Source organism: Natator depressus, chromosome 3 (assembly GCF_965152275.1).
Source record: "Natator depressus isolate rNatDep1 chromosome 3, rNatDep2.hap1, whole genome shotgun sequence".
Classification (NCBI taxonomy): Eukaryota; Metazoa; Chordata; order Testudines; family Cheloniidae; genus Natator; species Natator depressus.
The window spans coordinates 205,953,715-205,968,255 of NC_134236.1; the positions used below are offsets into that span (position 1 = coordinate 205,953,715).

The 14,541-nt window shown below is 44.6% G+C and overlaps 2 protein-coding genes across 7 annotated transcripts in view; both read right to left on the reverse strand.

The window, feature by feature from the left end:
• The window catches only part of NPHP1 (nephrocystin 1), a 40,251-nt gene extending 36,717 nt beyond the window's left edge, over positions 1-3,534 (reverse strand). For 3 of the 4 annotated variants that reach the window (XM_074949750.1, XM_074949752.1, XM_074949751.1), the window contains exons 1-3: positions 3,407-3,534; positions 2,812-2,885; positions 273-333 (exon numbers count right to left, since the gene is read on the reverse strand). In XM_074949750.1, the coding sequence (XP_074805851.1) occupies positions 273-333; positions 2,812-2,885; positions 3,407-3,532 (261 nt within the window). In that variant the 5' untranslated portion in view covers positions 3,533-3,534. The remainder of the gene's footprint in view (positions 1-272; positions 334-2,811; positions 2,886-3,406) is intronic. The other variant, XM_074949749.1, reaches the window with a different exon arrangement.
• A 1,856-nt stretch (positions 3,535-5,390) lies between these two features.
• Positions 5,391-11,645, reverse strand: MTLN (mitoregulin). Of its 3 annotated transcripts, none has more exons than XR_012638706.1 (3): positions 11,452-11,645; positions 10,717-10,943; positions 5,391-7,602 (listed from the first exon to the last, which is right to left on the reverse strand). XR_012638706.1 is itself a non-coding variant. In XM_074947204.1 (2 exons), exon 1 carries the CDS (start codon positions 11,637-11,639, stop codon positions 11,457-11,459), a length of 183 nt encoding a protein of 60 aa, XP_074803305.1. In that variant the 5' UTR covers positions 11,640-11,645; the 3' UTR covers positions 5,416-7,602; positions 11,452-11,456. The 3 variants fall into 3 exon arrangements, 1 of the variants encoding a protein (XP_074803305.1); XR_012638705.1 differs by lacking the exon at positions 10,717-10,943 and adding an exon at positions 10,438-10,506 and having other exon boundaries at positions 5,411-7,602; XM_074947204.1 differs by lacking the exon at positions 10,717-10,943 and having other exon boundaries at positions 5,416-7,602.
• Positions 11,646-14,541: the final 2,896 nt, after the last annotated feature.

A 14,541-nucleotide genomic window follows, 5' to 3' on the forward strand; every position in this document is an offset into this window, starting at 1 on the left:
AAACCCACTAGAATATTAAGTAATGTTAAGAAACACTTAAACCACAGAACTTTACATTATAAGGTATACAGAAAAATATATAATTATTTAATATTAGACTAATCCCAAAGGACCTCAGTCAAGATCAGGGCCCAGACAGACTAGCTGCTATACAAAAAGTCAGGGATGGTGCCTGTCCTGAAGAATTTACACTCTAAGAATATTATCGTTCTCTGAACATTCTGTACAATTTATTTTGGGAAAATAGGAAATGCTTTAACCTCAAAACTTACTTTTTTCAAGTTTTGAAGAACAGATGTATTTTCATCCACTGATTTCTTCAACTCCATACATCTATATTGGAAACAAATGACATAGGTTGTATGATCTCTTCTGATGTATGAACAACTAAAACTGTGTATAGTTTCTGAAACATGTAAGTTAGCCCCCTGATCCTGAAAACACTTATGTACATATGTAACTTTACAAACATGAGTAGTCCCACTTAAGTCAATGGGGCTATTTAGTGCACAAAGTTAAGCATGTAAGTGTTTGCAAGACCTTAGGCAAAGGGGCTTTTCACAGGTGCAAGGACCTGGATTAATCCAGGATCAGGACCTTAGATTTTAAGCTCCTTAGAACAGGAACTTTGCCATCCTAAACTCTTTGGAAGCGTCTATGGTGCTATGTAAATAATAGCATAAGAAACAACGAGTATTTGCCTCGTGGTAGGCTAAAGCCAACATCATCTGACACACAAGCAGAAAGAGATTACAACTTTTTAAAAAACAAAACATTTTTAAAAAGGAGAGCAAGCCACAAGGCATCCATGTGTCTTTTTTCACACAATGGAGCCACACACAGAGGTGCCTCAGAACTTTGGCTGGAATAATTTTCACAAGAAGAATGGCATTATGATGAGAGGGAGAAATGATGACTGGACTCAGCACATGGCATTGCAATACATGTGAAATTCATTTACTCAAGCTCTCTTTCCTATGAACAGAGCTACATCTCTCTGCTACAGTTTTGTGCTGCTTTTTCTCCGAGCAAAGTGGTCAATCCACTGCACAGAAGATATACTATGCCTGCCAGGGCTAAGCACCACAAAGTTGAATAGAACACTATCAATTTCAAACTTGTTGTTTTCTCTTGCACAGTATAAACCTGTCAAAAAGACAACATTTTAGCACATCAGAATAAAAGTGCGTTTAAAGGGGTCTCATTGTATTATTAAAAATATTTTGATTCTGTCCTGAGAAAATGAACTCATTTAACAAATATTTTATCTCATATATTTTACCAAAGAGTGCACTAGAAGTGTAGGTCCCAGTTCTGCACTGTGTAGCATACAGGCCTGCACCTGCATCGAACCCTGCTGACTCCCATGGGGCTCATGCAGGTGCAGCAATCTGCCTGTGCCCCACACAGCAAGACTGGGGCCTTGCTCTGTTAAATAATAAGAAATAACCTTATACTTGAGCTACAGCCTTTATACCAGAAATTCTATCCAGCAAGTATCACATTCCCTGAGCATAAAAAAATATTTTTAAAGTTAAGTAGCATAAGACCTTTTTGAGACCTGTTCATGTCTAAAAGGCTTGATTTTAAATCTTCACTGCATACGTGAATAGTTCTCAATGACGCTTTCTGGTACGGAGAGCTGAACAGGTTTCTTTCAAAACTACCAGTTTTGAAAGAAAAAAAATGGTTTTGTGGCTGTATAGAAAAACTTTGTACTAAGTTTTAAGCTATATAATTGGCAGAATTGTACTGATGCAGAATGTGATCTGCACAATACTGCAACTAGGTTGTTTATCAGCACACACAAGGTAAAAACGTCAAACACAGCTGTACTACACCATAGTGTCACAGGTGGATTCTCTTCCTTATTTATTTTTAACAGAAAATTAAATGTAAAAGGCTTCTAGTATAGTACTAGTTCGCAAACAAGAAGTAAAAATATTAAAAATCTAAGATTCATGGGGCAACCTTAACTCACTCATACACATACAGTATGCCATATTTAAATCCTTTATTATTTATGTAGTACCATAGGTGTCCACTAATAGTGCACACAGTCAAGTACTAATTAGGCCACTGAATCCCTGATCCTGCACATACGTCTGCATGTGCTTAACTTTGCTGCTAAGAGTAGTCCTATTGATTTCAGTGGGACTACCCACTGTAGTAAAGTTAAGCACATGCGTAACAGTTTGCAGGATCAGGGCCTAAATGTGTATAATATTTTTGTTTATGCATATGTTGTGTGAGAGAGTTAACATCAACCTCTCATATTTTACCGTTTCCATTGCCTGACTTGGGAGTTCAAATTTGCCACTTCAGAATAGATTTTTATATTTAATGTTTTGATTAACTGAATATTCTAAAATAATTATATTAGGTTCATCAACTGAAGCTTCTGATCCATGGATAACAAAGCAAAGGAAAGGAAGGACAGTATATAATCCTCATTTTACAGGTGGGGAAAAGAGGAACAGAGAGGTGAAACAGCTTGATCAATACTGCATAGGAGGTCAGTGGCAGAACTGGGACTAGAACCCATGTCTCCTGACTCCCAGCCCACTCGTCTACTCTGCCACCCAGTAATTCATTTACATGGGCATCCCTCCACATCACTGAAGATGAATTTATCAGCAAAATAGATTAGGAAAATTTCTATCAAAACCAGCTACAGCTATCTCTCAGTGGCAAATTGCTTAGCCATGAGATAGCTAATAGAGCATCACACAAATGTTACCCCCACAGCCTAGATTTCAGATACAGCAGTGCGCTTTGCTCTATGTAGCGTGCACTGTTAGGGTTAATTACCTCTGAAAAAGGTACTTCCTTTTCGCAGGGTCTAGGGCCCCCCTCTCCTTGCTGTCAGAAAGCAGCGCCTCCACCTGCATGGTAAGAGTCCAGCATTCAGACGTGCACAGCAGTGGGCAGACAGGCTCAGTGGCACATATATCAAAGTTGTTCCCAACCCCCACCCACAACATCAGGGGCAGACTGGATCCCACCGACCCCACCAGGAGGGGGCACCACTCCCCCCCCCGCCTCTCCAGCAGGGGGCACCGCCCCTCCTGCCCAGACTGGATCCCCCCACCCGGCCAGCAGAGGGCGCCGCTCCCCCCGCCCAGACTGGATCCCCCTCACCCCACGGCAGGGGGCGCCGCTCCCCCCGCCCAGACTGGATCCCCCCACCGCGCCAGCAGAGGGCGCCGCTCCCCCCGCCCAGACTGGATCCCCCCACCCCGCCAGCAGAGGGCGCCGCTCCCCCCGCCCAGACTGAATCCCCCCACCCGGCCAGCAGAGGGCGCCGCTCCCCCCGCCCAGACTGGATCCCCCCACACCCCACGGGCAGGGGGCGCCGCTCCCCGCGCTGGAGCTTCGGGGCGGGGGTGCGCGGGACGGGCGGTACCTGCTGCCGCAGCTCGCGGCCCCGCCGCTGAGCCCCCTGCAGCGGGCTGCGGCCCCTCCGCCCGGACATCGCGTCGCTAAGGAGACGAACGCTTTGGATGTCGTCATCGCCGCGCGTCCCGAACATCGGAGGGCGGGGGAGCCCGCTGCGGAGCCAGAGGCGAACTACGCGTCCCAGCATGCAACGGGGGCTGGCGTGCTTCTCGCGGTCCTGAACCACCGGCAAAGACTACGCGTCCCAGCAGGCAGTGGGGCCCGAAAGTCGCGCTCCCCTACCCCGGGCCTCGCGGTGGGAGCCCGGTGAGCAGTGCATGCTGGGGGTTGTAGTCTGCGCTGGCCTCGCTCTCCGTCTGGGCGCTGTGCGTCCAGATTCGCTAGAGGCCTGGAGTTGTAACCAGTGGGTGCTGCTGATTGCACCTCCGAGGCGGCTGTGGATGCGCACAGGCCAGATACTCCCCCTGATAACTGACGGGTCAAGGGCAGCAAAGAGAAATGCTGCTTGAGCAGGTCTAGGGTCCCTCGCTGAATAATGATTGTCGTCCCCCACAACCGTGACAATTTAGACAGCTATCCATTTGACAACACGCCCAGAAATAAACATCCACATTATCCCCCCCAATTCTACAAAATAAATTCTGCCAAACTTGTTTTTGTTTTTGCCATAGCACTTAGGAGCTCCACTCATGGACCAGGCTGGACGGACCCACCCTGCTACAAAATGAGTCCGCACAGCAGGGCTGTGTTGCAGGCAGAAATTCTACCCCTGCACCTGCCCGAGTTCTTCTCTCTCACACCCACTGAGCCATGGAAGAAGCAATTTAATTTTCTTCATAGCCTTTTCACATTAATTTGACATATTCAGAAGATTTTTTTTCTAGCAGGTGATCTACGAGACTGCTTCCCTCTGAACTCTGAACCAGTGGTTCTCAAACTTTTTTTTCACAGACCACTTGAAAGGGTCTTGGCGGATATAGGGTGACCAGATAGCAAGTGTGAAACATCAGGATGGGGGGGGGGGGAATAGGAACCTATATAAGAAAAAGCCCCAAATATCAGGACTGTCCCTATAAAAATTGGGACATCTGGTCACCCTAGGCGGACAACTTAATAATCTTTCCAAATGTTGTTTGTACTGTTAGCTAACTCTTGTAAAGTGCATTGGATAAAAGCGCTATAGAAAAAAAAACCCTTAATAAACTTTTTTTGTTCTACAAATAAAAGCACACAACTCATATTTTAATACCAGTAGCCTTACCTTTCTAATATAATGGATGTGCCCTCTCTCCCCTGCTGTGGCAGCCCCCGAGCTGGGGCTAGGAAGGGAGGGGGCTCTCTCCCCCGCCACAGCAGCCATAGAACTGAAGCTGGGAAGGAGACAGCTGCAGCCCTGGAGCTGGGGAAAGTCGCCTCTTTCTCTGGCCGCCATAGCCCTGCACATCCCACATTCTCCCCCTCCCACCTACCTCCTATTCCCCCCAAGGTCACCACCTCACCTTACATGTGCATCTTCTCCAGGGTCCAAGCACCTCATTAGTGGAGCTATGCTTGCACAGCTCCACTAATTAGGTGGGTGGCCCTTCATTCTCTTGCATGCAGCCGCCCAGGCACGCAACTTAGAGGGAACTATCTGCGGATCACCTGAATGAAGCTCGCGGACCACAGTTTGAGAACCTCTGCTCTAAACAGCTCATGCACTTAAGTATTTGCTGTTTAATCATTTTCCAAGTATTAGATAAGGAAATATAGCAGAGATGTACACAAATTAATAGTGTTGTCAAGTTACAACCTGTACTTAAGTGGGAGGAGATCAAACTATGATGTGCACTTTCCACATGAGGGTTTACTGTTTTTATTTATTTTAATGATTTTTTAAAAACACTTTTAGGGTTATTCACAAGGCGAAAGAAAAAACTCCTTTGTAATCGTACTAAAATGAGTATTTACACTGATATATGCAACACCGGATTTAGAAAAACTATGCTGATGTATCCAAAGAATTATTCAAGCCACTATACAGAAATCCCAAATTGTCATGTCTACCATCTCCCTTTTTTTCTTCCTTTTTACCTTTTCCAGAAATAAATACTACGTACACATTAAAAACATAACAAATAATCCACTGCAAAAAAAATTAAAGCACCCAAGATTTTTTAATAAATATAAGTACAACTGTATTTTAACAGGTCAGTGAGTGCAGACTTTGAGCTAGCACATGAACCATGTCTTCCAATTAATGACATTAAAATACCTGAGCTCAGCTCCATTTGGCACAGGATGCCCACAAATGTATGCCATATCACCACTAAATCAGCCTGATACAGCATTACACAGAAAACTTCTGTAACCAAGTTACATCTCAGCTATAAAGGACACAAGATTTCCAACTTGGGAAAGTCAACATTTCAAGATTCTGAATGGCACTGTAACACAGCAGCTAGGTTCTTTTGTTGACCCACCATGTTAGAAGGCATTGGAACTCTGATGGGAGATATTAGTTAAAAACCTCTTCATTCATTGTGACAGGTGCACCTCATGAACTATTTCTGGGTACAAGTGAAGCGAGAGTGCCCCCTGATCAGAGGGGTCTATGCCAGTGTTTCCCAAATGGTGGGTCTCAGGAAGATTCTAGATGGCTCACCGTGTCCAGGACCAGGTTTACGCATCACTGGGCCTTGAACTAGGCAAACGTACACTTTACCAGCCAGGTGCAGAGAGGAGGGGATTGGAGAGCGAGGCTATCCCACACTCACCCCACAGTGGTGGCTTCTGTCCTGCGGGGCTGGTCCTGGGGAGTGCAACCAGACACATGGGGTCGCAGAGCCACTCAGGTTTAGCCTGGCCGCCCTCCAAACCTCGGTGGTGCTGTGACACTGTGCACCAGGTTATAACACCTGGAGCAGAAAGCTAGGCCTAGTGCAGCAGAACAAGAGGCAACTCAATGGGGTAAGTGCAGGGTGGGCCTGCTCTCCAACCCCCTTGCCCCCAACTTCCCCTCTGCACTGGGCCAGGATTCAGATTGCAGCACAAAGGCAGAGGGAGCATATATGTAAGAGTGGGTTGCAAAAAGAAGTTAAAATGCAGTTGATGGGTCACTTTAGTAAACTGTTTGGGAATCACTGGTCTAAGTCTCGCCAGTCCTAAGAGAAAAATCCTAAGAACAGCCAAGCTTGGGGAGAAGGCATGGGCAGGAGTGTTTTTTTTTCTTTTTGCATTAGCCTATTAATAAAGTCAAAGCTAAGGGCAGGGGATGAATTCTGAATCTACATAGCCTTTAACTATTCTGGCACAATGTGGGATTGGCATCTGCTTATAAACATAAAAGGAGAACAAGACAGAAACACTTTAAAAATGCACTGATTAGGAGATTTTTTTTGGAGGGGAAAGCTGTGCACGTATGAATGGAAGTAACAGAAAGATAGGGATAGCTGACATATGTAGCATGAGGCCCAGCCAAAATTAATCAAAAGAAGTCCCAAGGATTCTAATTCATGATGTCCAGCATTTTTGCTGGAAGTGATGATGTGGAGTAGTAAGTATAAAGGGCTGATATATTCTGAGTTAGAGAATTCTATGTCTAGATCTCTTACCAACTCCATGAATACTTTTGCTGAATTTCAGACAAGAACCCCAGCATTACTGATTTAATACATGAATTTATCTTATCAGTGTACACTAGTATGCTTTTGCCTTAATCTGTTTGACCGACTCTTTGGGTTGTATACTTTCAAAGATCTAAAACATTTAACATCAGAATCTTTACGTGTTTTCACTCCCCACTTAACAGACACTTTATTACAAATTACTAGTAAGTAACTTAAATTATATCATTTTTAGTTTATTAAAATATAAGGGTCAAATGTAGCTCAGGACGAGCCTTAAGAGTCACAAAGCAAAACAGACACAAATAACCTTTAAAAACATAATGTGACAGGTTTGCAGTCATAATGCATATGAATTAATTTAGCTCACCCCATAACATTTTGGTAGATAGGTTATTCTGATACATCTGAAGATAATTTTTGCTGATGTCAGTTGGGCAAATGAGATGGTATGATACCACAGATGCCTTCTTTTTTAGAATACGGTTGCTTATCAAAGCATTTGTTTTTAAAGTCCATCTTTTAAACTGTGTTTAGATACCAATGCAGCAGAAGTCCAATTATTTTCATTCAGTTGTCAGCTTTCATCTGTATAAGGCTGTTAAAAGAAAGTGAAATAAATTACAAATTGCACACAATTTCACGTTTGTTTTGTTTTTTTTAATTTAAATTGCAAAGGCGCTCAAAACAATGTTCAGTCAGATTATAATGTATCAAAAAGAAAAGAAGAAAATCAGAAGTAAGAGAGATACTAAAAGGGGACGGACAGAACATTCAGTAACCAAAGGGAACAGGACAGAAACAATATTTTATGTCAAAAATATTAAAGTAGAAACACTTAATTAAAAATGTACCCAAAATCATTGGTGTTCCCTCAAAATTTCATTAACAAAAAAATTCCATTATTGGACATTTTTGGTGTGAACAAAAATGTTTCCAGATATGTACCAATACAAGCCCATTGTCCCTAACAGCTACATCTCCTCAGTGTATGCTCACAACCAGAAATCAACATTTATGCAAGAGCAAAGGTAAATCAATCGATTTACAGCACCATTACAATATTTCAGTTATTAAGAGACAAGTTTGTGAAAATTAAGTTTAGTATATGGTAGTTAAATAGTAAGTCTCAATGCTGTTAGCACTTTAACTGAGTATTTCCAGATTGTCATTTAGATTTATGGACTACAATACAGCAACCTGGACAGTTAGGGATTTAGAGTGGGCTCTAATAAATTATGTTGTAATAATCTAGAATATATGATCTATTTACATTTAATATCTGACTGAGAAAATTTCACTACATTTTGAAGCAGAGGACAGTCAAAGACAGACAAGACTAGGATATATACAGGAGTGCCAGCAGTGCATTCCCATGTCAGGCCACATGGAAACTTGAAAATGGGAGCTCTGTTGCATTTCAAACCCTTGCTGAGAGAAGCAGCTCTGATTTTCCAAATGGTCCCATGTCAGGAACATCTTTGTCCAAATACCAACCCTCCCCTTTCCACCCCCCTACCCCTGCCCCACACAAAAGCGTATCCCCTATCAGAGGTTCACACAGTTTCAAATACTGGTTTAAGTTTTTTTGGGGAGGGAGAGGTAGATGTATCTATTTTTAAAATCAGGCTCCCAGTAGAAAACTAGCCTGAACTAGACAGTAACTGAAGTGAGATACAATAGTCTCTCTGTATTCAGTAATACAAAACAAAAACCCACAATGCCCTCCCATATGCAAAGATCAAGTAAAGCAAGTTTTATATATGGGAGAAGTGTAGGGTTGGAGGGAAACAATCCTTCTTCCCCCCAGGAGGCTGAAGTTGATTCATTATTCCTGGTTCCTCTTACGTGGTACCAGTTCCTTACCGTATGGTTACATAGTTCCTTATTAAAAGGTCAAAATTACCTTAAAAATATATCAATGTATGATTACATTTTTAGAAATGCCATCAAGTTAGCATGATTGGGTGTGATAAAAAATTCCTAATTACTTCATTATTTATGAATTAAATAATTAAGGCACTGGGTTTTGACTGGCTGTATGTGACAAAATTAGTCTCAAATCACCCGATGTGACTCATCCCTGCTGCCATTGGACTGTTTTGAAGTAGTTGGGACATGCCATTCATCAACCTGATGCTTAGTTTCTGGACAGTATGCTCTGAGACATCATGCCCTCACTCCACTTCCATAGGTACTTATGGCTTAAATAAGGAACTGTGTTTTTAATTCACTGTACATGACAAAACGTGTCTCCAGTCACCCAATAGATACATCCCTGCGACTGTTAGACTGTTGTGAAGGAGCAGGAACGTGCCATTCCCTACCCAAAAAGTTGTTCTTCTGCAATATGCTTCCTCACAACATTTCCCCCTTCCACTTCCATATTGCAAATAGGGCTTGAATAAGGAACTGTATGTGACAGATAAGTTTCAGGTCTGGTGATAACTGGGCCGACAAGTTTACCTTTATTGTTAGCTCAACTGTGAGAAGTTAGGTAAAGTTTGTAAGATCTCACAATAATCTATAACAATAAATATTGATGGGAAAAGATGCAAAAAGATGACAACAATTAAATTAGTCCAAACAAAGCCTTCTAATATAATTCAAGGACTGTGTTAAGATCATTCCTGGTAAACAAAAACCATGTGGAATCAGAAATCAGTGGAACAAAATTCATATGTCAAAAATTAGACCTAACTGGTAAACAAAACAATGAGGGTATGGGCTATTAGGGGGTGATAAAAAAAAAGAAAAAAGCTTCTTGATTTCACCACCAAAGTAACAGCTATCTGCCAACTACCACTGCCACAAGCTTTACTATCATAGCTGCCACTCCCACCATCTCCCGGGATTCTACTGTAACACTGTTGGGGCCTTCATCATCCTGATCCTGAGATATGTCCTGACCAGACTGAGACAGAAAGTGGGACTGAGATCACATTGCCACAGGCATTGGCTCTGGCTAAATCCCAAAACATCAACTGGAAGACTGTCTCCCCTCCCACATGTCCTTTTCTTTCCCCACCTTATTTCTTCTCTTTTTCCTGTTCCTCTCTTTTTCCTTCTATCTAATAAGAGCTTGGCTTAGCCACCTAAGACGAAGTACAGTAGAACCTCAGAGTTACAAACACACCTCATTTGGAACCAGAAATACGTAATCAGGCAACAGCAGAGAGACACACACGAAAAAGCAAATACAGTACAGTACTGTGTTAAACATAAATTATTAAAAAAAGGGAAAGTTATTAAAAAAATATTTGACAAGGTCAGGAAACTTTCTGTACTTGTTTCATTTAAATTAAGATGGTTAAAAGCAGCATTTTTCTTCTGCATAGTAGCTTCAAAGCTGTATGAAGTGAATGTTCTGTTGTAAACTTTTGAAAGAACAACCATAATGTCTTGTTCAGAGTTATGAATATTTCAGACTTACAAACAACCTCCATTCCCAAGGCGTTCCTAACGCTGAGGTTTTCCTGTATTTTGCCACACTGTTGTAAGCCTGTTACCAGAAAGAGACAGCTAAAAGCAATGCCTTCACCCCAATACCCATACAAGTTTGCTAGGGTCTCAGAGTGGCTGGTAATTGTGATCAGCCCCTTATTCAAGAAAAAATCCGAGACATTTAAAAACAAACTCTTTGTATGACAAATTGTGAGTGTTTATAGATAGTAAAGAGAACAGGAGGACTTGTGGCACCTTAGAGACTAACCAATTTATCTGAGCATAAGCTTTCGTGAGCTACAGCTCACTTCATCGGATGCATCCTTTTCTTTTTGCAAATACAGACTAACACGGCTGCTCCTCTGAAACCTATAGATAGTAAATTATTCCCTGGTATTAGGGCATGCGAACAAGAGGACTGTCTCAAGGAAACTGGCTCCTGAAGAAGAGGGCTTTGACCCTGAGGGACCAACAGAAATACAGGATACATCTTCACTGCAAAGAAAACCATGCAAGAGCGAGCCTCAGAGCGCGGGTCAAGTGACTTGGGATCATGCGACAGGGCTACCAGCACCAGCGTAGCCATTCCGCTCAGGCTGGCGCCTGGGCTCGGAAACCCAGAGGGGGGTACAGTCTCGGAGCTGGAGCAGGAACCTCTACGGCGTTATTTTTAGCCCTACACAAGCCCTAGCGAGGGGATCCCAAAGCCGAGACTATTGGTTTTGGGCCCTGCAGACGTGCCGCCCGCAGGCCCGGATCTGCGCTCGCTTACACAAGCGCTTCCCCCCGCTACACGCTGAGTTTGGGGGGGGGTGTTGCCCCACCCGTCAGAGCCTGGCCGCGTCTACACTAGCGAGAGCGGCACGCGGACCGTGTTCACACCCGCCCCGCCCCGGTCTGTGAGACGGGCCGGTCACACCCGGGGCCAGCCAGGGCCCCGCCCCCAGCCAGAACCGCCCCCGGGCCGCCCAAGGTCACGGCCCCGCCGCCCCCGCCGCCGCACCCCGCTCAGGCCACGTCCAGCTTCTTCTGCGTGGCCTCCAGCAGAGCCTGCAGCCGCCGCTTCCTCCAGGCCAGGAAGCGCCTGCGCACGCGGTGGGCCTGCCAGCCCAGCAGCACGCCCGAGGCGAAGGCCAGCGCCAGCGCCAGCTGCACCGGCCGCTCCCGCAGCGCCTCAGCGCCCGCCGCCATGCTCCGCCGGCCGCCCTACGGCGGCCCCGCGCGCCCAAACTGCCGCGGCGCGCGCCCCGCGCCTCTCCCAGGCGCCGGCCTGTCGAGTCCCGCGCGCCGCCACGTGGCAGGAGCGGCTCGTGCACACGATCCGCCCGGACGGTCCCGTGCAGCCAGCCCCAAGCTCGGGCCGAGGTGGCTCGTGTGCATGGTGGGGCGGGGGGACACAGCCAAGCAAGCGCTGCAGGCAGGTTGGGATCTGGCCGCTGCTGGGGCTTTTGCTGTGTGGGAGAGGATGCCCTTTTGGGCGGGGGGCGGGGGAAGGGACTTGGAAATCTGGGGCTGTGGGGGGTTGTCTTGAATGTCTTGCTGCCCACCCTTCCCTTCCTTGGGAGCAACTTGCACCCTGCTGCTGGGCCCTTGCAGAGCAATGGAGCAAGTTACAGCTCTTAGTGCTATTGTATCAGGCTCTCCGCAAATTCAGGCAGACACCACTGCATCAGTTCCACCAGAGTCACATTTTCAGACATGGGAGCTAGAAAGATAAATTTTTAAAAACAAAATGTTTGTTTCATCCCTGTTTTCAAACCAAAAATGCAGACCAATGATTCTTGGTCCATTAAGACCACCCATTTAACACATAAGTAAATCTGGATTACTTCAGAGGTGAGCATTCCTTCATTGGGTCAGACTTCCCTTTTCCTTTAGATAGCACATGCAAGGTGAAGGCAATTGCTTTCTAGCTGGCTGTTGCTTGGTCCACCTAAGAAACGTGGTGGGCCAGATTCTCCATTGGTGTAACTCCACTGGGTGTAATGGAGTAGCATCAGCAGGTAATCTGTTTTAATGTCTGCAGAGGATTAGATCAACACCTATGATTGATGGGATGCAGCTGTCATTTTTGATATGACAGTTTCACAGTATAAGATTCTTGTTAGATTCAAGGCTGCTGTTGGATCCAAGGATGCTCAGACAAGCTGGGGCATGGCCCAAAGCACATTTTCTTATCTGTACTGGATGAAATGGATGTGACCTTCCTTTCAGACATGGGCCTTACTACTATTACTCACACATTTCATCAATTTAAACCCAGACTGCTAGCTTCCAGAGTCAGCTGGGGACAGGTGAAGCTAATGTAGGGTTCTGTCTGCATGGCCAGAAAGCCCCTCCACACATTATCAGTCATTTTTCCCACTGTCAGTCACTTTCTATAATGTGGGAATTCTCTGTCTGTTCGATTTTTTTTGTTTCCTTCCCCCAGACAGAAGGAGGGCACTCTCACTCTGGATCAGCAAGGGCAGAGCAGATTAGCTGGCGCATCTGGGCAGAGGTGAAGGAAGGTGGTGGTGCTGACTGGGTGGTTTAGGGACTTGTTAAAAAGAATGCTGTGTTCTTAACATTTTCTCATAGGCTGTGCACTTGCCTTGTCTATTTAGAATTTAAACCTTGGTGGCAGGGACTATGTGTTTGTATAGCATGTAGCACATTTTGGGTGCTGCAGCAATGTAATATATGGGGGTACACTGCACTGTCAGGTTCTCCTGCAATACCTACTTTCACACGTCACCAGTATCAGCACCCTATCTCTGTAATATCTGAGCACATTAATGAACTTACTCTTGTCAGGGCAGGGCAGTGCTATTAACCCCCTTTTACAGAAGGCGAAACTGAGGCAGAAAGAGAGCAAAGTGACTTGCCCAAGGTCACACAGGGAGTCTATGGCAGAGCCAGGAATAAAGTTCTGATTTCCTGAGACCCAGTCCAGTGCCTTCACCACGAGGCCTTGGGCCTCTTTGCCTAGGGCTAAGCATTAAGTCCACATCTACCCAAAAATGTAAATGATGGTCCGTTCCTATCACATGGAACAGAGAGAGTGTACAGGAACTGGGTGCTCATCCCAAAAGAGATTGCACAGGAATAGCAATAAGGCTAATTATCCATTGGCATAATTTACCAAGGGTCCTGGTGGATTCTCCATCACTGGTCATTTTTAAATCCAAGCTGGATGTTTCTCTGAAAGATATGCTCTAGTTCAAAATGAATTATTTGGGGGGAGTTCTATTGCCAGTGTTATACTAGATGATGTCAGACTAAATGATCACAAGGGTCCCTTCTGGCCTTGAAATCTATTAAACAAGCCAACTCTAAAAGGAGCAGAGAATAGCAAGCTGGCCAGTGAGGACAAAATGAGATTGCTAAGGAGAGAGTGCAAGAGTAGCGTAATAAGAACGCTATTACCAATTTTAAAAAGTAAACCACTAGAAATAACCTCGCATCACTTTTTGCAAGATTAAGAATGATAATTTGGATGTCCTGGCCAAATTCCAACTCAAGTAATTACTCTCTGCTCAACGTAAGGGTCTGATCCTCTAGCTGTTTGACACTTGGAATTTCCACTATGGTGAACAGGAATCAACCAATAGCTCTAACAATACCTTTCTGTTTTTCTGAGTTGCAATTGGGCAATATGCTCTCACACCCCTTCACAGTGTCACAGAAACTCACACTGACATCCATGGGGGCCAGATTGGGCCTAAAACGAGACAACAAAAATAGTTAATAGCGTTGCTTCACTTTCTTCAGATATCCCGTGCCTGAGTTTTCAAGGAGATTTAACTGTAAGGAGAAACTGAAGAGATAGTAGCAGGGATAATAGCAAGGTGCTTTTGAGCTCGAGGGATCAAAAACAAGCCAGAATTTCAAACTAAGATAATTTTGTGATCTGTAACTCAGATTGATAACATTTCTTCTCACTTTATGGAAGTATTCTTTATAAACTTTTCAGAGTAAATGTGACAATTTTCAGGCCAAATCTTCTGAACCAAAGTTATAGGAGATCAAAAAATGGGTTTGATGATGGAAGCTGGCTACAACCTTGATTATAGAGAGTCTGGCACCTCTCCATAATACCAGACCTCTCCAG

Excerpts from the sequence above, each read along its gene's own strand:
- MTLN (XM_074947204.1), bottom strand. The coding sequence starts at position 11,639 with ATGGCGGCGGGCGCTGAGGCGCTGCGGGAGCGGCCGGTGCAGCTGGCG.